Genomic DNA, 25,892 nt, shown 5'->3' on the forward strand with positions numbered 1-25,892 from the left:
CAGGCAGCGAGGGAAGACGCTTTTAAACTATCTTTTGGCAGCAGCTGATGTTAGGCCCCAGTGTGCCTATCTACAGCTAACACAGATAATCAAGGTTGCCAGCAGTAATTCCAGGGCATAAAGCAGCATCAGTAATTCCCCTGTCTAGAGGCCAGCAGCAGGAAGCAATGGTTGAATTTTACAGATTTAAAAAAGGGAGAAATAACACCAGCACCTAAAGGTGCCTTAGAATTGATGATACAGGGCTCAGTCTTAAGTGAAGGCCCTTTTACTGCACATGTGCCAAGCACTGCCTTCTCGTGGAGCACACATTAATGTTAGGAAAAAGGGAGATATAGATTTTTAAATCCATTTTTCTTTGCATTGCAGCACTGTATATGTAAAAAAAGAAATAATTTTTTTTGTGTGCATTGCTGAGATCTTCACAGGCAATATAACACAAGGCAGATGTACATGACCCCCTGGCAGGGGATAATCAACCACAGAGCTCCTTCTGAGTTTGCAGAGTAAAGCCTGGCACCCCTTCCACTGGCACCAGCAGGTCAGTGCTCTTGCTCACATTCTCCCACTTGGTAACAACTGGAGAAACGGGCTGAGAACAAAGAATGGAGAAATGGTTAGACCTCTCCTGCAGATTTCCCTGCCTGACTGACATACCTGATCTTGTAATTGACAGGACAGCTCTTCATCCCATCCCCTCTTCTGATTCTGGCTCCTGACCTCTGGCTTTGGAGTTCGACTCCTCATGCTGAATGTGGCTCTCGATTCCTTACTTCAGTTTGCCCAGACGCTCTCAGTAAGTGCCTTGGTTGTTACAGCGATGAACTGAACAGAGAATTAAGCAAGTAACGGTCAGTTCAGAGTACAGAAGATAGCTGAGAAAGATGAGGAAGGCTGATATTGTGGCCACTAGTAAAGCAGAAAGAAGAGATTGATGATGTATCACCACGAGCAATAAAGCGCAAGAAACTCCTTGCCAGCACAAAGAGATGATCTGGACAAACAGCAGGAAATGGGTCACTGCAGCTGTGTCTGCTTTGGAGGCTGTGAGAATGAAAGAAGTCAAAAGGAGAAAATTGCAGCAATCAAAATAGAGGGCAGTTAGGGCCCATATGGGCCCTTCAGTATCATGGGCAGAGTGAGAAATCCAGGTTTTATAGGTGGTGTGTGACATCACAGGAAGAATTATGGGATTATCAGAGGGGAGAAAGGGAACATAATGAGAATTTGAGGAATGTCATTAACCACACATGCTTTCTGTTAAGTTCTGCTCAAAACTTCACTTCTACTTCTCCTGAATTACTTTGTGCTTATCTTTGAGAAGCAGGGAAATAGAAAGATCAAGTAGACTGAATAGGAGTGAAAGTCAGAGAAAACAAGAACGGATGAAGAACGGGTGCCTTAGAACTGTCTCAACCAGCATACATGTACTGCACTCGATGGCTCCAAGTAGATAATTCCCATGTTATTTAGGATAGGGCTTAATCCCAGATTACTGATAAATTTCTCTCCCAATGCCCATCTTCATTTCTTTGCCTACACAGCACTTAGATTCCTCCTGCCTACCACGATCTCCAAGATAATCAATTCCCCCCTTGTTAGGTAGGTCCCTCAGAAGCCCTGTCTGCCAAAAATGCCAGCTCCCCCTCACTATCTTCTGCACAGATGCATGACAGCAAAGCTGTTCTTCCTGTACAGCATTAGCCATATTGTTAACTTCGAACATTCATCCGTTTAGGAAGGCAATCCTACACAGGCTTCACATTCAGGAGCCTCGTGGCTCTATTCCTTGTATTCTTTTAGGAAACCTGACTTCCGATACAACTGACCTATTTCTCAGCTATGCCTCTGGATTGCAGCTGGGTTGTGTCAGTACTGCTAGAGGCACTTTAGCAAAGTCCAAAAGCAAGAGATTAATTATACTTGGAGATAGGGGAGAACTATCTGCACCACATGTAATACACATATTAATATGTATTTTGTATGGCTACGGAATATAAATTATGCACAGCTAGCTTTTTCCACTTCCCTCTCTTTAACAGTAAAAATGCCTCTAACACAGTCCTGCTCTAGTCTCCTTATACTTGACAGTATCTAGAACAAGCAGTGGTCAGCCTTTTCCCCCTGGCTGGGGGATGCAGCAGTCAGTGCGACACCGGGTATGTCTGCGATGTCCTCCCTTCGTGCTCTTTGCTAACCCTCCCCAGCTACAACCAAGCCAGCGGGGGGAGGAAACCCTCACAGTCAAACCCAGAAAGCACTGAGTGGAAACAAATAAGGTTGCTAAGGAACAGTAAAGATAAACTCCAACCCATAAAATCCAGGAAACAGAAAGGAGTTCATATGCTCTTTTCAAACACACGTCACTCATTGCTCTCAGTGCTCAGTCTGTCACATCAGACTAGCACAGGGCTCAGGCTCTGATTGTATGCGCCCAGGACCGATACCCAAGAATGTGGACATCTCAAGAACCTAGCACATCATGCCACTTAACAATATCTACCTCTCACCCTAGTTTTCTTAATTGCACCACACATAAAGAGAGCCAAGTAAACTTGCAGTGCAGTGCAGATAGACTCTAAATTCTGTCTATCATTAGTTATCCATAACGACAGTAGCCTCATTAACATATGCCAGTGGCACAGTTGGGCAACATCAGCATACAAACAGAGGCACAAATGATACTTTCCCTGCCATTGCCATCCTGCCAGCTAAAGACAGCACAGGTTTGACTGCTGATTTGCAGCTCCACCTCCATTTTACCGCACTGGTACAGCCTCGGGAGCCACGCTTTGCCCACAGGGATTTTCTTGAAACCAGATCTATTACTGCACTCAACTGTAAATAAAGCTATCTCTAGTGTGTTGGGAGGTAAGATGAAAGCCAGGGGAAAGGGGTGAACATGCCAGTTATGCCTTGCCCAAGCCATGCAGACCCCAGGGGTATGTTTGTGTGTTTTCAGTGCCTGGTGAACTCTGGAAGCAAGGGGCAATCGAGGCAAGGCAAGCCCCTTTCATCAGCTGCCCTTTGGGCACCTTCCTCATGCACACAGCTACATTGCAGCACCTGACAAATTTCATCACACTTTAGAAGAGTCTGGAAAATAAGAACGTGCCACCAGAAAGGTTATATTTAGCCCTCCTATCTCCATTCACCTTGAGTTAAATCAGATACTCAGAATGTAGCGATTGCCTACCATGCATACGTGCAGTTGTACATGCCGTACATCTGAAATCACATTAGCCACCAGCCTTGTGGTTTAATCAGTGCTTCACAGCAAGGTTGAAACCTCTCTGAAAGAAGTGAGGTGAACTCAGTTGCTAATTTGGCTTCATCCTATCTCGTCATACAGAGATCAGAGTGGTTCATTTCTGCCATGAGAAAAAAAAGAGAACATTTCCACTTCCCACTCAAGAGCTTGCACTAAACCAGCACCACTTTGAGTAGTGCAACATACTTATTAGAAATAGAGCAAATTTTAATCCTTGCTAACAATGTAACTTGGAAATGAAAGTGAAAAAGCAAACCTTACAGAATTTCTCCTTGCCTCACATATCTCATGCATTTCTGTCCACATGTGACTGTATTCCACCAGCACAAAAACTGCAAATAAAAGGGTATTCACACAAACAGCCCCAGATGTAGGACATCAGGCAGTTCACGTTCCACCTCTAGTCAGCAAGAAGACCCTGCAAAGGGTGAACAGGTGCACGTGGGTTCTCCCTGCTGACCCATTTCCTATGCTCAAGGACTTTGCGTCTCTCTGAAGCTGCGCAGTAACTACACACAGTTGTCAGAAGGTGCAGTAGTCCTCACTTGCCCAAGCATGAAACGAAATCAATGCCAGGATGCAAAAGCTTATCTCTGAGGACTACTACCGAACAACTGTCTCACTTTTTACATTAAGAGGTAACAGGTTAGATGATCTACTTTACTGCTATGAAATTCAGGTTTTAAACACCACATTGAGCAATAAAATTAGCTTCCAGATTAGGAAAATACAATTAAAAAGCCCAAGTCTTTTATGACTATGGGCATGCTTTTACTATTTCTTTTACAGCTGTAAGTTCATAAAAATCAGCATAAAAATAAGTTAATACATGGAAGATCAATATGCCTGTGCCCTCAAAAAGATCCCAAACTTTTAAAGTGCTTTTTCACGCAAGCTTTATCAAACCAGCATACCAAGAACATCATGCGTGGCATTTGCATAGCCAGTTACAGCTCAACTCTCACACATGGAAATCAAAGCTGCCCAGCAGCTTCCATCTGTGGTGCAGAAGTGAAAATAACAAACTGCCTGTTTCTAATGTGATACATCAGCTGACTACACTGAGAAAACTAACAAGAAAAGATCAAGTATTAAAAATGTAACTAGGATGAGCAAGCTTATTATCTTCTTGATAAAGTATGCATACTTTTATCATACTTATGCTAAAGGGCAGAGTAATAGCTTCCAAAGAGACAAGCAGAAGAAAAAAAGCAAGGTTTTTCAGTATGTTCCAAAACATGGACCACCACACCGGAGTCTCACTGAGCTCTTAAACTCACGTCTTTAACCGTGGAGTCTTCACTAACTCACGAGCACAAACTTAGGAGGAAACAAGGGTAAGAAGAACAGACTTGCACCTTTCATGGTTGCCTCACAGGCTTTCATTCTCGGCGCAAATCAAGCATCAAAGGTTGAAATCCAAACTGTAAAGGTTTCATTTGCCTAAAGCAAACATCAGGTACTTTGCTACCATGGTGATGAACACCGTAAAAACATCGTCATCACTCCCGATTCTGCAAGTGCAAAGTAGGGCTTGGTGCAATAGTTACAGACCTAGTCTGGCATCAGACACATATTGTGAGCTCCCACTTTAGAAAAGAGTTTATAGTTTATTGAGTCTTGCAGTCATGCAAAACCTGAAATACATAAACAATAAATGAACAGAGAAGTTGTGCTGTGTATATTGATGCATATACACTACTCTGGTCCCACGCAGAATTTACAAGATGAGTTGATTGACCAAGGGTTCCCAACATAGCATCTGTAAAACTGTTTGGGAAATAAGCCATCTGCTTGGCTAGCATATGTTTGCTTAACACCAAGACAATAAATACTCAGCTTCGGAAAACTAAGCAAGTTATATCACATTTTTTATTTTAAATAACCAAGTTCCGTGTTAAAGCTCAATACCCCCATGTCCCCTTTAAAGTGACACACCATTAAAAAAGACTTTTTTATAAAATTAAAGCTAACAGCAGCCGAATCTTTTATGTCCAACACATTTGTATTACAGTATGTATACCAAATTTGAAGGTACAAAAAGGTTTCAAAGCTGTTCCAGACTATCAAGCTGATTTTGACTTTTTGGGACTAACCCCACTATCTTCAGCTGCCTTCTCTGCTGGCCTCTTTTTTAACCCTTTCATTTTCCTCGTCTGCAGTTTCCCAAGATCTTGCTTCTGCATGTGGATTCGGCCGTACGTTGTACCAAACACATCATGGGAGATATTCTTTTTCTTCTTAGGCTGCAAGGGAAGAACAACATCAGTATTTCTGAGTGGAGAGTGCCAGGAGCTCAGGTGAGAATCAAGTGCCTAAAAGTAAGGCCGTGTACACTGGAGCTTAGAGATTAAGATTTGTTCTGTATGTTCTATAGGCTTCCAGAGAAGAGTCTGTATGCCACCTGATCACCCCAGAAGTGCTATGGCTCCAGAAATCTCAGTTTGCCTATATAAAAGTAAGCTTTGGTCAAACACATTAATTAATACTTCAGCTTTTGCTCTTCTTGACAGACAGATCTGGAAGTAACATACTTTCCAAGGTACATACCTTCAGGGCTTTTGGTTGCTTTAAAGACAGCTTATAAAGGTCATCTGAAGCTAAATGTGTCCTCCTCATAACCAGGTCTAATGAAGGTCCCATCTCTTCCAGTTCAATTCTTGGTATTTTACAGCCAGATTTCTTCAGGAGAACCCTAGAAGGGAAAACCAACCAAAGTCAACATTGTCCTCTGTGATGAACATTCATCCGTCTTTACCTAAAGGGCAGGTTCAGTCCTGTAGTTCAGAAGACAATTAAAAACAATTGCTACTGCTAACTCTAATGCTAACACATTATAGAGGATGATGTCTGGCAATAACAATTTATAATATATTAAATGTATCCCATCACAATTTGAACACACAGTATTATCAGTCTTGCTGTAAGAAAGCTGAAAGCCATATAATTCCTCAAATCCAAAATAGTGGCCTGGGTATTAACAGACATGAAAAACATTTACTATAGTTTACAGCAAAATAACCTGAGCACTAACTGAGAACATTTTTGTTTGTTTGATTTGAAGAATGAGACTTATAAAGGTAGAGAAATCAAAGTCACATGGAACACAAGCTATGAATTCTCACAGCCTCCTAAGGCAAGGCCATGAACTGTGAGGCTGAACACCAATACATCGAGACAGACTGTCTTGTCCAGCGTTTTCCTGTTTTACCTTGGGTGTCCTGGCTGCAGCCAACCACCTGTCATTCTCCAACAAACACCTAAGTGAGGAGAGTCCTAGAATCAGCCTGAGAACAGACTAAGTCTATGAAGTCTAAGACAGTACTCTGAATTCACCAAGTTAATTCACACCACCCTACTAATCCAACCACATGAAAGAGCAATCCTCCTAGCTAGCAGGGGGAGCTCAACAAGAAAGGAAGCAGCAGGTTTAGGGCTTAAGTGTTTTCCTTCTGCTCTCAAGGGGTATTCCATAGCACAGCACGTCATGCCCAGTATATAAACTGGGGGGAGTTACCCAGAAGGCCCAGATCGCTGCTCGGGTCGGGCTGGGTATCGGTCAGCAGGTGGTGAGCAATTGTATTGTGCATCCTTGTGTTTATTGGTTTTTTCCTTTCCCCTTTTAGTTTTATATTCTCTCCTCCTATTTCCCTTATCATTGTTATTAGTAGTAGTACCAGTAGTAGTTTTATATTATACCTTAGTTACTGGACTGCTCTTATCTCAACCTGTGGGGTTTACAGTCTTTCGATTCTCCTCTCCAGCCCATCCGGACAGGAAGGTGGGGAATGAGCAAGTGGCTGCGTGGTGCTGAGTTACTGGCTGGACTTAAACCACGACATGTACCAAGAAGCAAGCAAATAGATAAAACACATACTCACTTATAGCTTCGCATGTAAATTTTCCCATCTACAGCTGTGAAATGCAGGACGTACTCTAAACCAGCCAGACGAATATTGGGCACAGTAGGACCTCTGAAGAAATCTGGAAGAATAAATGCCAGCATTCTTGGCTGAAAATCACATCAGCAGATGACTATAACAAATTGCTTTAATTCATAACGGACCCGCATCACACTACTGACGTGAACTCCTTGCCTATACAGATACTTTTACTGCTTCTAACTAAGAGAGGCTATACAAGGGATGGCTCTAGAAAAGCTGAATCTGTATGTTTAATGTGACTCTCACAAAATAGCTGCTATTTAAAACTGTAGTCCTGTCTAACACTGCACATGTTAGCTCCTGCAGTGGTGAAACCAAACGAGTAGAAATCCTGACAGGAACACAGTGACTTCCCAGAGACTGTTAGCAACATACATGATAAGTTCATGGAAAAGAGCAAACATACTTTCAGAGCAGTAACTTAGCTTTATTAAGCTAATTGGGATAATTTCACTGTTTATTCTTTTAAATATTCAGCTCTAAAGTCAGAAAAATTACGTGTATCTTTAGGCCAGTTTAAGCTCAGCTAAGCATAGATCAATAGGGAGAAGGCATTAGTTCAGGTATCTGTTTAAAGTCATATTTCAAAAACTTGATACTTAAGATTCTTAATTAGAGCCAGATTTTGGAAGAATGCAAAGAAGGAACAAAGCCAGTACAAAACTGATTGAAATTGTACCTTATAGCCTACTCTTATCTGCATTTTCCCTCTCTGACTTGGGAAAAAGTTTAGATAGATAGTTTCTTTCATTCCTCCCACAGAACAAAGCACTTTTGTCCTTCAGGCAAAGCACCATTCATCACCGCAAATGCTTTCTCTATTTAATAAGCAACGCATCAATAAAAATAAGACACTTGAAATAGTTGCTTAGTTTGCAAAGAGAACACTGAAATACAGGTTAAATACAAAATGAGCTGTCTCTAACGAGGTTCTTACATCAGGCTATGAAAAAAAATACTGTGCAATTAGAGAGCTTGCAGTAAGCACAGCAATCTGTCCAACATATGCAGAGGGTGGAGAAAGAATGTGACCTTGACTGAGGGAACAAGGTGTGCTAATAAATGTGACAGGGCAATGCTGAAACACAGAAGAACTGCTAACAGACGCAAAACACATCAGTCTCTTCTGTTCTGTCCCACTTTCAGATCCCTTGGCTAGTTGTCTTTTCCTCCACTACCTTTTTCAAGAGTATCAGCACTGGAGTGACATCCAAAACAAACTGTTGCTGGCAGACAGCAGCTGGAGTCTAGCCAGGAAACTTCCTTGGTCAACTAAATACTCTCTCTCCTCCTCTTGTGGGTTGAGCTTGTAGATAGAGGAAAAGCGGCAAATAAAATACTTTGTTCTCTTCTGGCACGTATTTCCCCTCTGACTAGTTCTCTGTGGGCACGCAAGCTTACAATTACGGTGGTTTTATTGGCAATATCTCCCTTTCATATTTTCCTGTGGCATCAAACATCTTTTTACCCACAGGATGATCTCTTCAACAAATGCAGGTGGTCAGGAATTTCTGTTTCCTGGCAGTGCTGAACAGCTGCAGAAACCTCAGGCTTCAGTATGCCCAGAGAGTTGAAGTTTTTCTAAATGTACTCTTAATTTACAACTCTTGCTTTGGTTGGACTAGAGACTTACTTTCTCCTTTCTTTCCATTCCTAGTTCTTTTTCCTGCTTGTCCTCAACATGTTTCCAGAACTTCTAATTTACTTTTTCCTGCAGAGAGCTTACAGGACCTTTCCATTTCCAGACTAAATTCCTAAATTATTTTGGCACATGAGTCTATACACTTCTTTTTGTATCAATTCCTATCCAAAAGCTGGTAACACTGTAACCTATGTAGCTATAGTTAGCATTAGCAGAGTTCAAACTCTATCCCAGACATTTCCCAGCCACCCCCTTTCTTGGCCAGAGAGAACGTGCAAATCTTTTGAGACACTCAAAGAAGCCTGTGTGAGGAAGGCTGTATGAAGAACAAGCTGATGGTCAATCTAAAATTGTAGATGTCTCCTAGAAACCAACATTTTAGGAAGTGTATAAGCAAGTCAGGCAGTGCCTCACCCTTTTTAGGATGAAATGGGTATGCAGTAACAGAACTAGCGAGCAGGCAGTGCAATAAGTAGTAAAACATTTTATACATACAAGCATAAAAAATTATTAAAATTTCATGAACTGCATTCCAAGGATGTACATAATAAATGAACTCCTGCATGACTACATCAGTAGACAACAAAACCAAAAGAGAAAGAACGGGATATTCAACATCCACCAGCTTCAAATGTTTATAAGCGCAGCTACTAGCCCTTCATCTAGCCCAGGAACCAGTCAGCTGTATTGAGAGGATGCAAATTTTCTCCTCTTCTGCTCCTTTTTCAGTCTCATTCCAGAGGAAATATCCTGCTTTAAGGAATTACAATACTAATGGGGGGGGGGGGGATATCTCTAATGGAAAAAAAAATCCCCAACCCTGTTTCTAAAGAGCAATCATTCATCTGTTTGCCTAGAAAAAAAGGAGCCCAACTAATATTTATTTTATATTAAAGGGAGATCTTGCAAAGCTGTAAGATTATGAGTTGGTACAACCCAAGAATGGAACTGAAAGAACAAAACTGTTCTTACTGGGCCAGTTTCAGTATCTCACCAGAGCTTAAAAAAATAATCTACTTTTAAGAAACCTATTAAAAAGAAAACACATACCACCCTACTTACTAGACCCAGTTCTACCAAGCAAGATGCGTTAAGCGTCAAGAGATACAGTACCATATGACCGCTATGTGCCAAAACACTACCCTAAGTATAATCGTTTTTGTAGTTCTCCAGAAAACCCCCCCAGTGTGCTTTATCTTCTAGAGCCTCCAACCTTGAGACAGTAAAACTCTATGCCAGTTTTTCACCAAGCTCCAAGCCTGCTTTGAAGTTATGACACAGCTATTATCTACAGGCTGCTTTTTACTGTGCTTTTTCCTGTTCTTTCCAAGTACTCTAATCAATGGCACTTTTGTAAGAATTGGTCGAATTTCCAACAGAAAATGCTTTCATCATACAAACACAAGTTCAATTATATAGATTTGACTTTTTTTGTAAGCAAAAATATCCCACTTTCTGAACTTTATCCACTGATTTCAGATTAGATACTTCAAAAATGTTATTTGGTTTGAAAAGCAATGATCCAGAACAATTACGTGGTACAGACTTTTGGGAAAATTATGTTTTTCTCACAATCAAAGCAATGAATTTTAGCGAACACAAAGTTTCAACTTGAGAGTCTTTTAGGCTAGTCTCCCCCCACCCTGTAACAGTCACGATGATTAGTTAACTTCAATTTCACATGACAGGAAACTTACAAGTGCCTGTTCTTGTTTTCTTTCTGTGCTGAACAGAAGCAAACATTTAGTGACAAACTGGCATTTCCCAACAGATCACATTACTACAGATTTATGCAATCCTACTGCTCACATAATCAAAATACTGACCAATGAGAAGGCTCTTCAGTCTTCTGTATTCTTCATTTACATCGAACATGTCACCAGCAAATATCAGCATCGGTTTTGTTCCTTCAGGACATTTACTGTTCTGTGGAATAAGAATTTTAAAACAGACCAAAGATTCAGACCCCACTAGGGAACATATTATTGATATAGTATGTTGTTAGCCATTCGGCACTGAATGAAAAACTCTTGTGACTCAGGATCAGTATGGACAGAATAGACATTTCTGTTTTCTCATGGAAAAACACTGTATGTGTATGGAAGGACTGTGTCTCTAAAAGGCTGAATTGTGTTATTCTTTGTGCTGGATTAACAAAAGAGAGCTTCTTGACTATAAAATGTAAAAGATAATACCTTCTGGTGAAAATGAGTGAAATTCCACCACAACTACTAACAAGAACACTAAAATTAGAGGCAAACAAGTCCATTGTACTTCTGACACCAGAGTGCACATGAAAAAGGCTAGTTACGGTTTAGTCCATCACCTGATTTTAATTCTGGCCAACAAACAGATTTATTCAACTATAACTTTCCTGCTATAAACAGTGTTGTGCAGATACACACCACAATCTGACCTCAAGGGGAGATTCACCTTTGTAAACACTAATTTCTTCACTAACTCGCTAGCCTGTCCTGCCAGTTTATACACTGCGATGAGAACAGGGACCATAAATATCCCTTATTTTGCAGTGTATGAACTGCTTGACACAAATGTACACACATATGAAATATGTTTTAGTCTTGCCAAAATAAGCCTAACATAGCCATAAAAGGTGAATTTCCTCTAGGTTTAAATAATCAAGATGTTAGCTCCCTGTCTGAATTAAGTATAGTCCTCTGAAATCTGGCATTTACGTGTTAGTGAAAGCTAAAGGAAGTTTCAGAATCACCTCAGCCAGCAGAACGACCCTCTCTGGTTACAATTTGGGAAGAAGGATTTCAGTTTTCAAAGTCTATGACAGTTTATAGAGGAACCTACCACAAGCAGAACCTGACTAAGGAATTTTGCAAGTGTAACTCTTTAATTAAAAAGGAAAATATTAGGAATAAACTGAGCCTAAAAAAAGTATCTGCAAAGAAAGTTGCAAGCTGGCTCAAAACAACCAAAATAAAATAAAAAGCAGCACATAAAAAATACCATCCTGGGATACACAAATTAGCAATCCTCATACACTGCATGAAATACTTTTTTGAACAGCTCTTGTCCTTACTCCAAAGCACAGAAAAAGCCAATACCCCCACAAACCCACCAGTAGATGTCACTGAAATATTGAATTAGCAATTCCTTACCTTGACATCTTTTAGGGATACAAACTTCTCAACGCCTAGCTCAATCATATCTAAGACATGATAGTCAAACATGCGACCTGTGAAAGTGAAAAACAAGAAAATCCAGCTATTTAAATATTCATTGAAAACCAGACCTTTCACCCAAATAAAAACGCAAGTGAGACAAGTTACCTATTACCAGGTTGTTCGGTCGCTTCTTGTTGTGAGAGCCGAACAGAAACAACGAACAATCTGATTTCTTGGAAAAAAATTCCTACAATTGAGGACAAGAACAAAACTCATGAGTTCCACTTTGTAGTGTTTGAAATACTTTGCGAAGACACATGTCACAAACACATGAGTTTAGGAGCTGCTTAATGAGAAGAGCAACTGCACTTACCAGAAGCGTTTTGAGCATGGCCAAGTCCACATAAGCTAACATTGACAGCTAAATTCAAGGTTCAAATAACAATTCTTTTTTTATTTCCCATTGCAGTCTTAAAGATTAAGCCAGGCAACTTTTTCTCTTCATTCTATCTGTAATGCCCTTTTTCATAATTCCTCATTATTTGTTTTTAGGTAAAATACCTTCAACCACTTCTCCCTGCCTGAAGGATAAGCATTTGCAAGTTGGTTACAGTTGTAATGCCTCATTTTAGTGACCCAGACAAGCTTTATGCAGCATATTAGCTTTGCCTAACAGCTTCTGAATGTCCAGTTAGTTCCCTCAACAGCAAACCTAGGAACATCTGCAAATATCTAAAGTTCTCCCACTTGGGAATGAAGAGTCCTACCTACAGAGCAACTTTGTGTCTATTGATTACTTAAGACTAAGACACTACTTAAAACGAAGCCGGTGGTGACTATCACAGAGATGATCTTTTCTCCAGGCTGAGTAGATGGAGAACCTATTACAGTATTCTGACCAGAACTAACATTATAGCAATTCTTTCTGAGAATGTCTAACTCCAAAGTCTTTTTATGCACTGCTGCTTCTCAAAGCAGCCCCTCATTCTGTGCATCCACCGTGGTTCCTAGATATATGCACATGCTATTTATCCCGTACTTCCCAGAAGTACCAGAGTTTCTACACTTGCGCTTTGCAGCTGTGAAGCAGAAAATGCCACTGCACCTCCTCCTACTCCTGCAACAGCAGCAGCTCAGAGAGGACAGCGCAGCTCTGCCCCTCCAGGAGATCAGGACAGACACCCCCGGGGGCAAACCCAGGCTGGAATAACTGCACGTACAAATCACACAGCTCAGCACTGAGCTCTGCCATCAGGTCCCTGAACAATTCTGACTGTAGACAGATCAAGAACAGACCAGAGGGGACTCCCCTTGAAACACTTGCTCATACAGCTCTGGTAATCACTGTGTGCTGCTATATGTGACTTCTCTAGCAGAAGTATGATATTTTACTTAAAAGATGCAACAAACTCAGCTGACGATCAGCTAGTTCTTATGTGACTGTGAAACCAAGTCAGTCAGCTATAGGACTGTAAGAGGTATAGTTCCAGCAAATCATTTCACAAATCGTTCCTTGCTACCTACTCTAAGTTTTCCATTCCATTCACGATATTTTAGGGATGGCTGCCTTACTGTGCTTCATGCCAGGAACAGAAGCACATACTATAACACCTCAGCATCAGTTTTAACGCTGATGAAGCAACTTTTTATGTTGGTGTACCTAGGCCGCAACCACAATGTTTTTTTAACACATTAAAATTGCCTTAACTCAACTGTCTAGTACAACTCCAGCTGCTCCTCTAGCAGTCACTATTAAAAAATGATCCTTAATGATCCACAGCTATCTCTCCTCTCCCTTTTTATTTACAAGGGATTCCTTACGTATGCTTCCCCTTTAGTTACATGATCTCTTTCAGACGAGAAAGTGCATTTATGCCTTGTGTCTATACATGAATGTATACATCTTTTTCCTCTTCACACACAGATTTACTTAGTACAATACCCCAAATCTGCCAACTTCAGTGTGCATCTTCAGTGAGTTATTTTAGTAACTGTCTCAGGCCATGAAAAGCTGACCCTTATTTCCCTAGGCGAGTTAGCAGTGGCACAGAACTAGAAATCATGATCACTAGGAACCAAACAACTTATTTTGAGATAATTAGTTTTGTCTTTATTGTAAAGCTGTATCACTATCTTCTTTCTCTCATTTTGAAGGAAGTACATATATTGCTTTTATAACATGGGTATTTCAGCAGTTAAAGTAATGCTTCAATTGAAGAGCAAACGTGTAAGAGATAATCTTAGGATGAGTCCCTTTATTTTTTCCCTTCCTGCTCATAAATTATCTTGAACTCAAAGCACTGAATCAACACCAAATCCAGACACGGGCATATAACTAGGGTAGATTTAGATTAGATACAAGGAAGGAGTTCTTTACTGTGAGGGTGGTGAGACACTGGCACAGGTTGCCCAGAGAAGCTGTGGCTGCCCCATCCCTGGCAGTGTCCAGGCCAGGCTGGACGGGGCTTTGAGGAACCTGCTCTAGTGGAAGGTGTCCCTGCCCATGGCAGGGGGGTTGGAACTAGATGAGCTCTTAAATTTGCCAGTCAGTTTACAGAAACATGCATTTACAGTAAAGACAAAGTCCTCACAGCATGATGATTCTGTCAGAGGAAAAATATGCCTACTGACACCATAAATCTAGCCATAGCACAACCTTCCACTTATCCAAGCTCCCTATAAACTTTGTTTCTCATCTAGTTTCTCACAAAGCAATAAAAAAATTATCCTCTAATAAAGTTCTTCTTGACTGTAAAATATCATAAGAGAAGTGGTTTACACTTACCAATGATGTTTGATCCTCAAAAGGCCTGGTAATATTTTTCCTGTGGGGAAAAAAAAAAAAGAGAAAAAGATTTCACCCAACCAAACCCAGGTCCAGACAAGCACTTTAATTAGTTCTCTGATAACACTAAAATTCTGCATTCTACTGGAAACTCCAGCAGTAGAGGTTCAGGTTTAGTTCAAACCATAAACCATATTAGTACTGCTGGGAGTGTCTCAGTGCCATTTTAAGCACTGTCCTCCACATCTCCTGTCTCTTGGGACCTGAGTTCCAGACCACCACCACCAGTGACACTTTATAAACAACTGCTTTTCCCTGTTCATCTAACACTAAATTTAGCTATTAGAACTAATGTCTCTGTACTACAACCATACAGATACCAGGTTCCCATTCTGAGCAAGACTTATCTATCATCATAATCTGTAGCTCAAATTTATAAGAATTTGGGTGTGAGAACTCCAGCCTACTTGCCTGACGGAACCTCTCCAGCTGTTTGCACAAATGAGTCAAGTGAAGTCAACTGTTCAAGTTTACCAAATCCTGCTCCGTAACACTCAGCACAAAACTGGGCTAAGCACCAACACTGATCACATGTAACTTGTTTCCAAGTCTACTGAAATTTATGATGAATCCCAGTCACCTTCTGCATCCCTTTCCATTGTTCAAGCCCCCATGCTGGCCAGCATCTCTATTCATACTTTGAAATTACCAAAAGCTGTCTTGTCAGCAGACTTAAAGATGTCTGAAGGGGGTCTATAAGGATGCTGGGGAGGGACTCTTCCTTAGGGACTGTAGTGGTAGGACAAGGGGTAATGGGTTTAAACTTAAACAGGGGAAGTTTAGGTTAGATATAAGGAAGAAGTTCTTTACAGTGAGGGTGGGGAGGCACTGGAATGGGTTGCCCAGGGAGGTTGTGGATGCTCCATCCCTGGCGGTGTTCAAGGCCAGGTTGGACAGAGCCTTGGACCACATGGTTTAGTGCGAGGTGTCCCTGCCCAGGGCAGGGGGGTTGGAACTAGATGATCTTAAGGTCCTTTCCAACCCTCACTATTCTACGATTCTATGTCAAAGTGAGACCACTTACTTTCTATACAGTACAGCAAAAGGCTTCTTCACAGCATACTGCAAAAGACAAATTTAGACACATTAGCTCCAAAACGTTTAAGTACACAGCACTGCTTTTTCTAAAACCCTACAATTTACATGATCACAAGAAATAGAGTGATTGTTTGTACAAATGGGTCTAGAAGGCACTTCAAAAGGCCTGCTCACAATAATGCCTTTCAAGTTGATAGCAATCTTGGTTCCAAATTAATTACAGAAGGACTTATTTCTAGAAGCGACAAAATAACAAAATAACTAAGAAAGAGCTGAAATCAAAGGCATGTAATGGAATCTTTCTGCTTCTATCTAGGGACATGAGGAAAAAACAGGAGTAAACAGCCACCTGTTTATCAGCAGCATAAGATGGTAAGAAAATGACAAAGCAATGAGAGAAAAGAGTGTAGGGACTGCTATAATATTTTCAGGTATGGAGTCAGAAGACTGGTTAGGATTGGTAAGTTTAAGTTTTAGAAGAGGCTGAAAGCTCTTTATCAATACACATAAGCAGTTTACAGGATTCTGAGATACGACTTCAGGTGAGTGATCCAGTCCCAATTCTGTACCTAATCCTTTTATTTGCAAACAGACTTGCAACACTTCACCTTCTGTACTGGACAATCATGGAAAAAATAACAGTAAGCTCAAAACCTCTGGCAAAGAAATTGGAAGAAAATAATCTCTATTGCGGGGTATGTAATGACACCTCTGAAGCGCTGGTCAACCTGACCTGGGAAAGGGAGAGAGTACAAAAATACTGATCTTGCAGCTGAGAATATGCAAATTCTAAGAAAAAAAGAAAGATTGCGTTCTATATCCAACCACTTACAATGTCTTTAAGCACTTCAGCCACCGTTAAGTTTGCATTTCCTCCTTTTATGAGCATAGCAATTTTCGTATTTTCTTTAAGCTTGGGTTCTCTCTTCTCAAGAAATCTTTTTGCTCTCTTAGTTTTAGGCTTTCTGTAACAAATTAACAGTTAAAAACTTAATATTAGTAACAACATCCAACATTGCAGAAAACAGTGAAACAGCAAGAACTGGAACAAGCTGTGTCCAAGTAACTTGTTTCAGTAACTCAAACTAATCCCAACCTGCAGAATTACAATAAGTGCTAAATATCCAGTCTCAGACTACCGTATTTTACTGTCACTCCTCTTCCTCTCTGTTTCCCCAAACTAGCAAAGGTGATTTTAAGGTCTTGGGCTTTTCAGTTTCTCCTAATTTGAAGCTTAAACGACGCCACAGTTCCTACAGACCTACGCGCTTAAATGTTCCCCTCACACCAGCACCCTCCCCAAATCAGAGATTCGCACATGAGAAGAAAACGCAGTTCTTCAAAGACCACCAACAGCAACCAGAACACAGCTCAAGTACAGAGCACCTATAGGCACGAACCAGAGAGCAGCACGGGCAGCTCTCAGGGGAGACACACCGGCCTCAGCAGGGGCACAGCGCTCACACACATTAATAACTACGTGGCCACATTTCCCCACGAGATGAACGCAAAGCTTTTAACGTCTTCTCCAGGAAGCATTATATTTATTTTCTTCACAACGAAGCAATCCACCTCACGCAGGTACTTCCACCTGCAGCTGCAGACAGCCCTTTCACACGAGAGGAATACATAACCCAACACCAGCCGCTCACGGCGGCTCCTTTACGGAGCAAGGGCTGTCTGACACCAACACAGACACGGCAGCGCTCGGCTTCCTTCCCTCCCTCCCGTTCACCCGCTCCCCGCTGCCGCCACACTCACACCACCCGGTCCAGCGGGTCCATCGCTGCCGAGCCGCCTCACGGCCTATCATCCGGTACGTCACATCCGCCGCGGGGAGCGCGGGAGGAAGCGCTGGGACAGCGCGCATGCGTAGGGCAAGGCGCGCAGGCAGATGCGGGGTCAGGGGTGGGAGGCGGTTACCGCGCACAAAGTGACGGAGCAGCTCCGCGGCTGAGCATGGCCGCAGCGCCGGCTGGGCGGCGGGTTTCTGACAGACGGGTTTGCTTGCCCTGCTGTCATCCCGGGTGTGTTGGGAACCACATCAGAGCTGAGCAGCTACCGCGCGGCCATTCACCCCAAACTTGCTCATTTGGGAAGACTTACGAGTGGGAAACATGACCTTACATGTAATAGAAACCAAATGCCAGAGATTTATTTCTGCCTAACATCCCTAACGGGATAGCATCACCTTTCAAACAGTATCTACTCTTGCATCTGAAAAGTTTCTGATTATTTCAAAGCCCGCAGGCCTTCAGTCAGTGCGAGTTGTTCAGATTTGTTCAGGTTGTTGCGTTTGCTCCTCAAGTCTGTGTTTGACCAGAAGTTGAAAACCGAAGGTACAAGAAAGCACCACAGACGCGCCACAGCACCAGTTCATAACATTCCTACCTTTGTTATTCCAGCTATAATTATTCTCTATGATATGAAGATGATTAGAGGGTTGGAGCACCACTCATATAAAGGCTGAGAGTTAGGCTTGTTCAGCCTGGAGAAGAGAAGGCTCTGGGGAGACCTTAGAGCAGCCTACAGTATGGAGAGGGAATTTTTACAAGGGCACGCAGTGACAGGACAAGGGGGAATGGCTTTAACCTGACAGAGGGGAGATTTATAGTAGATATTGGGAAGAAATTCTTCACTGTGAGGGTGGTGAGGCGCTGGCACAGGCTGCCCAGAGAAGCTGTGGCTGCTCCATCCCTGGCAGTGTTCAAGGCCAGGCTGGACGGGGCTTTGAGGAACCTGGTCTAGTGGAAGGTGTCCCTGCCCATGGCAGAGGGTTGGAATTAGATGATCTTTAAGGTCCCTTCCAACCCAAACCATTCTATGAATGCACCACATTGGTCAAGGGGACTAAAGGACACTGGAGAAAATCCAAACTAAGTAATTTGATGAGTATTCAAACTCAAAAAAAGTAATGAAAGCTACACTTACTTGATTTTTTCTTTCAGTAACTGCAGTACAAGAGCAGACACAGTATGTGGCTGAACAGGACACACAAGGTGAAGCAGTATTTGAAAAATTCAGGTCTTTATTTCAGATGATTTTTTGGTCCTTTTTACCAAATGTTCCAGACTGTTCAATACATCAACATTTTTCTAAGGTAGGGGGGGTTTAATTATGTAACCATTTCCTCTTCAATTCTGAGAGAGATACATGTTTCCAATCAGCATTTAAAAAAAAAACCAAAAACAAACCAAACGCTTAAGCCCTTCCCACTATAAGCCAAACATAAAAGCAATGCACAAGAACACAATGTCCATTTTTCCATTAATAATTGCTCAGATAAATTGGAAATCATGTCATGGCTTATAAAAGTTGGCCCATTAACTCCATGAACAAGTCCTGAAAAGATCAGAGTTGCTGTCATGGAGGGGCATCATCTAAGACAACACTTCCAGAAGGAGAATCCTCTGCCCCAGAAGCAGGGCTGTCAGGCAGAGGAATAGAGACATCCATTTCCAAGCTGTGCTGCTTCTCCAGATCACAATTCATGTCAGAATTTCTTCCACCACTCACCTCTCCCTCTGACTCCTCAGTCAATTTGTCGTGGGCCTGAGCAGACTCCTCAGAATCTTCTTTTTCACGCAGGAAGCTGCAAATCGTACTAGGCCTGCTGTAGGAAAAATCTCTGTCCTTGATCTGCAACCACTCCACTCCGTCTGATGCAAAGAAGGAAAATTGATATTGGTGACAAAAGGAGTTAAGAGTTAGCAGCAGTTTTTGATTAGTTTAAGTTCACTGTTACTAAGGCTGAGCCTGAGCAAAGAATCAAAAAAACCTGAAACCAATGAAAAGCAAAAGGGTACTGCTAATAAATACTACTATATGTAGTAGGGTACTCAATATCCGCATAAGTAAAAGCACTGACTTCTGTATGAAATAAAGCAATCATATGAGCACTGAGTTCTGCCTACGTAATGAAAATCAGCATGACTGCTCTGCCAGGTGTGTTTTTGCAAGCAAGTTCAATTAATTTATTCATTTACACTTAACTGTAAATTCAGTAAGAACAAGTCAGTTGTAGTGCATGTAACATGGAACTTCTTACTACGGATATGATAGATTTTCAACAATTAGAGACTCAAAAGGTCATTAGAAAAACTGATGGAAGTAAAAAACCAAAACAAAACAAAAAAAACACCACCACCAACAGAAAAAAAAACCTTAGTGAAGAGAAGAACAGCACCTCTTATTTCAGAACCAGTGCCAAAACTTTTAGATGACAGAAAAACACACCAGGGAACATCAGCATATGTTTGCCCTGCTCATACACTCTTCTATAGGAACCTCCTACTAGCCACTTCTGGAGGCAGCATGATCAGAAGGAATCTCTTTGCGTGTGTGTTTTGTTTTGTATTTTTGTATTTAAATGTACACATCTGGTGCCTAAAGAAGAAAGTTCCTCTAACTTCCTGTTTGCTCTTGAATCAAACGGTCAGTGCTGACACATCTAAGTATAATCCATCCATGTCCCAGTGCATAAGAGCAGAGGTACTAACCAACATTCTCTTCTCCTTCCTTCTTTTCTGTCAAAAGTGTCCGCGTCATGTTCAACTTCTTCACTGTGTGGCACTTGTATTTCAGCTGTACTTTTTGGTTGCCTTCTGCATCTACTAGGAAGAAAGGAGAAAAAACAATACCCAAACCCCAATCATAATAGTGAATTCCATATCAACTGAAACAAGGTACGTATTTTTAACCTTTCCGGCTACCACAAGGGACAGGACATCAAATCACAACAATTACCGTGCTCTGTGTTCTCTTCAAAAACCACACAGGTTCCCAAGGTATCTATGGAAAACAAAGTGAGAAAGTCTTAGAGACTATTTTATATCACCTGTAGATACTGTAACCACCAGCACAGCTGTGGGAACATTCCAACTTCCAGCCCCTCACAAAGGCCCAGCACTGGTAACCACACTGCCAGCTCAGGGACCGGAGTATCACGCTCATTCAAAGTCATGAAAAGGGAGGATTCCAGATCATTTTCTTCCAGACCAGTGTTGTCACCGTGAGGCAAATGGAGAACTACAGGTTGCACAACATGTCAGTCCTGCTTATACAGGAGACAACAAGCACTTACTTCGAAGCATTTATACCCCACATTTTTTCCCTGCTGAAATACCAGCTAGCGCAGCCTGGAGTCGGCTTCCAGGCACACTTTCCAGGAAGTAACATGGGTGCATGGCTAATTTAGCAGTGAACTCAGACTGGTGCACCTCCATATGGTGTTATACAAACATAACCCAGAAATTCAGCACCTCACAGGACCATGTTTGCCATTAGCAGTGCAATTAACCTATGTTAGGAAGTTCTTTGGGTCACATGAACAAGGAGAGATTGTATCCACATCATTTTTCCTACCTTCATATTCTCCTGCAAATACATATCTGTCCACTTGTAAAATGGGTCTCTCTGTCTCTATTCCCTACAAAAAGAGGGACAAAATTGCACAGATGTCAGGTCTCTTAGTCCAGGCAGATTTCTTGCTATAAAGCCAGAGAAGACATAGAGCAGAACCCAGTTACATCAATTCCTTGAAAAGATAAATAGCTTAAAAAAAAAAAAAAAAGAAAAAGAGTAAAACAGTAAAATAAGTATTCCCTAACATGGTAAATGTGAAATAATAAGTTTCACTATTAAAAGGAATGGATTTTGGACTGCAAAGCTGTCTCAAACTGTCAGCTTTAACTGTACAAAAAGTACATCTTTAAAACAGGATTTCTGGAAGTGGATAAGAGTGGATATGACTTTACAGAAGCAAGCAGACTCCTGAAAAATGGCAATTACATTAATATTTATCAGTTTTCAAAAAAAATTAATAAAAAGTTTTAGTTTTTACAATTGTCCCTGAGGTCTTCTGCAGTGTTAAACATAGGGGTGGGGGGAGAAGGGGTTTTCTTTCTGGTTTTGTAGGGACCTTAGCTAAGCAGTGATAACAACTGTGACACAGGGCTCAGCCAATCTTCCTGTAGAATCAGTGTACTGTTAAAAAACAATAAATGTAATGACAACTTTTCAGTCTGTCATCGTATGTGTTAGTTTAAGTATATTAAATACAAAGAATATAACAAATAATACTGTTCACAGTAAATCACAACAAAACCAGCAATGCTGAACTGGTGTAGAAAATGCTCTAGTATGTTAAAAAGGATCAAGGAAATTTAAATCAAATTGAAGTATATTTAAGTTATAGTAAATAAATCTAAAGTGCTGTTATATCCTCTAGGAAATTAATTTCACCTCCATTTTAAATTAACAAATAAAAATATACATATTTGCACAAAAAAAAGATGTTATTTTCTAAGCTCCAATCAGTGTTAAGTTCTATAAAGCAGAATAACTTTCAAAAGTCTTTGGAAAATACACAAGGTGAAGAAGTGTGGCATAAAGCATTACACCAGCACCAGAAGTGCAATTGCAGGGTCCCAGAAGCTTCTGTGATTACTGTGTGTCTATAACATGAAGGAGTTGGAAATGTTATTTAATTTTCTTTTTTTTTTTTTTAAATAAGCAGTGGGAGAGTAAGGCAGCAGTTCTGTCAGCTCAGAGCAGAGCTTTTCCAAATACACAGGCCAGGATCCCATTATCCTTTATATAAAATATACCTATAAATTGTATTTTGATAAAATACAGTTTGAGCGTGTCTGAGCAGAACACACTAATTAAGGGAAAATGTCTTTTAATAGTACATTGTGGACATGAACATTATCTTCATGTCCTGAATAAGCACATGCTAAAAGTTTTGAAGATGAGGCACTGTGTGGTAAATTATGTAAAATACAGAATATCACACAGGTTAAGAGGAATTTGTGTGATTTTCCTCTTGTACTTTAAAAAAAAACCCCAGAGTATATAAGATGAGCAAGATTTAAGCTCTCGGATTCTCTTTCTGCTGCATAAGTTGAGAACATCAATAGCATTAAGCTAACACGTAGAATTTTAGTTTTTGTTTTACTCCAGGAAATGAATTTTAAAAATGAACACATCAGAACCAGGCAACAGCGTTAGAGTTTTTAATATTAAAAACTTTATTTCTTTGGCCGATTTGCATTCCTTTTTGGAGTACGCAAAAATGGAGACTGTCTTCCCCTTATGTGACCAGCATCACAGAAAATTTGCAAAACAGAATAACACAGAGAGGAATCTTTCATTGGAGTTTTAGCAACAGTTGTCCATTATCAAAAATCTCAATGAATGCTTACTCTGTGGAGCGAGTGCAGGTAGACTGGGATACGAGAAGAATATAGTATAGATACTTACAAGTTGCTCTAGTAACATTACAATAGAATCTCAAAATTTAAAAGAATCCCATTACACTATTGAAGACTATGTAGGCATTCAGCCACCAGTCATGAATCATCTGTGTAATACATCTCAAGTGACTTAAAGTCAGGTCCAGGAAGCAAATCTGCTTATAAAAGCATATCCAGTGATGGACAATTTATGAATTATTAATGCATTCCTACATTTGAGATTTTCAGAACTGGCTTTACCACCTCACATACAATCTCATCAGTGGCATACTCCAATGTGCTCTTCCATCTTCTCAATCTATAATAAAGGTCTAGTTTCAGAAAGTATTTGTAAATCAATAGTCCTTGTACTATCTATAGAGCTCTCGTAGACCGTACAGGTTTTGAAGGGCAAATAAAATTTGACCCATACAGAGAAAATGATTAAACTACTCAGAAGGAAAAGGATCAGTAAGGCAGATTCTTAAAATAACCTGACATCCAAAACTGTTTACCAAATGCTTAACACCCGGTTATCCTTTACAACACTTGAACTTGCCAGGCAGTATCTGCAGAAGAAACCTGATTATAAATACAGTACAATTCAGAAAGATTTTGGCTTTAGTTGTCAGCTGTGTTCAAGGTATTTGAAGAAGAATGCTTAACAATTTTTTTTTTTTTTTAAATGTGTAAAATACATCAGTTTAAAAAAAATGAACTTAGAGCTCAAAGTCAGAGCGGCTAATGGTCCCAGCTTATAAATACTTCTAAAAATGTTCCCTTATATTTACTATATAAGGGATATATATTTATTATATTCAAAAGACCATATGCCATTTCTGAACTAGAGCCCACAACACACAGCCAAGCAAGGCCAAAATAGTGCACACAAGATTTGACCTAAATGTTATCAACGTCAAGGAATTTAGAAATAGCCTCAGTCCCTTGTTCACGCGTGTACTGACTTACCCCTTTCCTACTGTGCTGTAATCACTCACCAAAATCTTGCATTTGTTTTCACATTTCTCTAGGAAGTCTGAATCAATAATTCCTGACAGTTCCACCATGACCAGTTGCTCCTACAAGATAAGTTTACAATGTACATCTTTGATATATCTGAATATACAACCCACACCAAAAAGAACAGCATACAAAGACCTAGACCTTAGAATAAAGAGCCTCCAAATCTGACTTACTCTACATTTTATCTAGAGAAAATGGCAGATGGAAACTGCAATAGCCAGGGAACCGCAGTGACTGACTACTCCACCAGACACCTGGTGCACACCTGAATTTCCTGGCCTTTTCTCCCTAGCTAGGAAGGGAGCTCTTTTTTCACCCTTTAAAAATGAGGATCAATATGGGTAAATTATTTATTAATAATAATACAACCAGTTACATACATTTTTCCAAAGCTTTAGTACTTATCTAAAGAAGACACCATAGTGAGAGGTTAAGGGACATGCTGCTTGAAATGGTTAGTTTTAACTCTTTGTAACTCCTGTTTGCAATTCCTTACAATTTAGGGTGAGGAAAATTCAACACCACGACCCCCCCCCAAAAAAACCCCAAAAAACACCCACCTCAAAAAAACCCCAAACAAAAAACCAACCCAAAAACCAGCGCCAAACCAAACAACAACAAAAAAACCAGCCACTTTGAAAAATAGTTTATTCAAGGAAGAGCTTTGAAGAATCATCATCTACTAAGCACCCATGAATACACACAATAATAAAAGAGTAACTGTATTTTTGGATGTCATGGGGGTAGGAAGAAACTGAAACTGGAAGATTGCTTTCTAACAACGCCGTTTTCCAGAAAACCCGAAACAGAACAGCTAAAGCGATACCGCCGCGCGGGGAGAGACACCCGGCAGGCGACGGGAAAGGCGCTCGCCCGGTGCCGCCCCGGGACAGGCACGGGGCCCCCGGCTCTCCTCACGCGTGCGGCCTGCCAGGCGGGTACCGGGGGTCTGGGGAAACAGAGGCACGGTGGGAGCAGAAAGGCCGGCCGGTCTTCCACCGGGGCCTCGCAGCAGGTGCTTGGCCGCGGCAGCCCACAGGAGGGCGGGCGCAGGTGCCATCGCGGCCCCGCCGGCAGGCAGCCCGCGCGGACCGCTCAGCGCCATCAGGGGGAGAACGGGCCCGGCTGGGCCGGGCCGCGCCGGGCCGGGCCGGGCCCACAGCAGGGACACGCCCCGAGGGGGTCGGCCCAGCTGGGCCGCGTCCCTTCCCCTAACGCCGCACCAAGGAAGGAAAACGCCCCGGGAGCGCGCTCCGATGTCGGCATCCACCAACCTCCACCTCTTCTTCCTCAGCTTCATCGTGCTCCTCCATGCCGGCTGCTGCCGCTGCCGCCATGTCACCAGAAAACGCCCCGTTTCCCCTCAGCCGGCACCACGTGGGCCCGGTGCCGCCATCTTAGAGTGCGGCCGGGCCCCGCCTCCTCCCTGCGGTGGCAGCGGCTGGAAACGGCGCTAACGGCAACGGCGCCCGCGCGCTGCCGCTCGCGCCAGCAGCCGCCAGCAGGGGGCGGGAGTGAGGCGCGCGCCTCGGCGACCGTTAAACGGTAGGACTTGAGGAGCGGTCCCAGGCGGGGGGGGGCGCTGGGGGACAATGTGGCGGTGCCGGGAGCGCGGCGGAGCCGAGGGCCCTGGGCGTGAAGGCGAAGCTCGGGTACGGAGAAGCCCGTGTGCGGAGTGCGCGCTAGGGGTAAGATACAGGGCTGTGGGAACGGGAGCAGGCGCGGACAGCTGCAAGCGGGGCAGAGGAGGAGTGGCA

The 25,892-nt window shown here is 41.9% G+C and overlaps 2 protein-coding genes and 1 long non-coding RNA gene across 7 annotated transcripts; 1 reads left to right on the forward strand and 2 right to left on the reverse strand.

The window, feature by feature from the left end:
• Positions 1-453: 453 nt before the first annotated feature.
• LOC115609313 lies at positions 454-3,372 on the forward strand. The gene is made up of 2 exons (XR_003991809.1): positions 454-541; positions 677-3,372. It is a non-coding gene; the product is annotated as an uncharacterized LOC115609313 (long non-coding RNA).
• A 1,489-nt stretch (positions 3,373-4,861) lies between these two features.
• RPF2 (ribosome production factor 2 homolog) lies at positions 4,862-17,728 on the reverse strand. 2 transcript variants are annotated; one of them, XM_030489338.1, is made up of 10 exons: positions 17,639-17,728; positions 16,710-16,842; positions 15,864-15,901; positions 14,780-14,819; positions 12,160-12,241; positions 11,989-12,065; positions 10,684-10,783; positions 7,153-7,255; positions 5,822-5,966; positions 4,862-5,517 (listed from the first exon to the last, which is right to left on the reverse strand). In XM_030489338.1, the coding sequence occupies exons 1-10, from the start codon at positions 17,659-17,661 to the stop codon at positions 5,338-5,340; spliced, it is 921 nt and encodes a 306-aa protein (XP_030345198.1). In that variant the 5' UTR covers positions 17,662-17,728; the 3' UTR covers positions 4,862-5,337. The 2 variants fall into 2 exon arrangements, with proteins under 2 accessions (XP_030345198.1, XP_030345197.1); XM_030489337.1 differs by lacking the exon at positions 17,639-17,728 and adding an exon at positions 17,450-17,598.
• A 1,157-nt stretch (positions 17,729-18,885) lies between these two features.
• On the reverse strand, positions 18,886-25,864 carry GTF3C6 (general transcription factor IIIC subunit 6). Of its 4 annotated transcripts, none has more exons than XR_003991807.1 (6): positions 25,410-25,864; positions 24,082-24,191; positions 21,242-21,305; positions 20,624-20,668; positions 20,377-20,490; positions 18,886-19,536 (listed from the first exon to the last, which is right to left on the reverse strand). XR_003991807.1 is itself a non-coding variant. In XM_030489339.1 (6 exons), the coding sequence occupies exons 1-6, from the start codon at positions 25,470-25,472 to the stop codon at positions 19,241-19,243; spliced, it is 663 nt and encodes a 220-aa protein (XP_030345199.1). In that variant the 5' UTR covers positions 25,473-25,859; the 3' UTR covers positions 18,886-19,240. The 4 variants fall into 4 exon arrangements, 2 of the variants coding, with proteins under 2 accessions (XP_030345199.1, XP_030345200.1); XR_003991806.1 differs by having other exon boundaries at positions 20,377-20,487; positions 25,410-25,858; XM_030489339.1 differs by having other exon boundaries at positions 24,111-24,191; positions 25,410-25,859.
• Positions 25,865-25,892: the final 28 nt, after the last annotated feature.

Source organism: Strigops habroptila, chromosome 6 (genome assembly GCF_004027225.2).
Source record: "Strigops habroptila isolate Jane chromosome 6, bStrHab1.2.pri, whole genome shotgun sequence".
Classification (NCBI taxonomy): Eukaryota; Metazoa; Chordata; class Aves; order Psittaciformes; family Psittacidae; genus Strigops; species Strigops habroptila.

Bases quoted from the DNA above. Each gene is read 5' to 3' on its own strand.
- RPF2 (XM_030489337.1), bottom strand. From the start codon at position 17,508: ATGTATTCCTCTCGTGTGAAAGGGCTGTCTGCAGCTGCAGGTGGAAGT. The intron at 12,242-14,779 runs GTAAGTGTAAAC...CCTCAATTGTAG, and splicing joins TTGAGGATCAAACATCATTG to GAATTTTTTTCCAAGAAATC. The intron at 5,518-5,821 runs GTATGTACCTTG...CTTCCCTTGCAG, and splicing joins AGCAACCAAAAGCCCTGAAG to CCTAAGAAGAAAAAGAATAT.
- GTF3C6 (XM_030489339.1), bottom strand. From the start codon at position 25,472: ATGGCGGCAGCGGCAGCAGCCGGCATGGAGGAGCACGATGAAGCTGAG. The intron at 21,306-24,110 runs GTGAGTGATTAC...CTCTTTTTGTAG, and splicing joins AAAACAAATGCAAGATTTTG to GGAATAGAGACAGAGAGACC. The intron at 19,537-20,376 runs GTTAGTACCTCT...TCTTTGCATCAG, and splicing joins GGAAGGAGAAGAGAATGTTG to ACGGAGTGGAGTGGTTGCAG.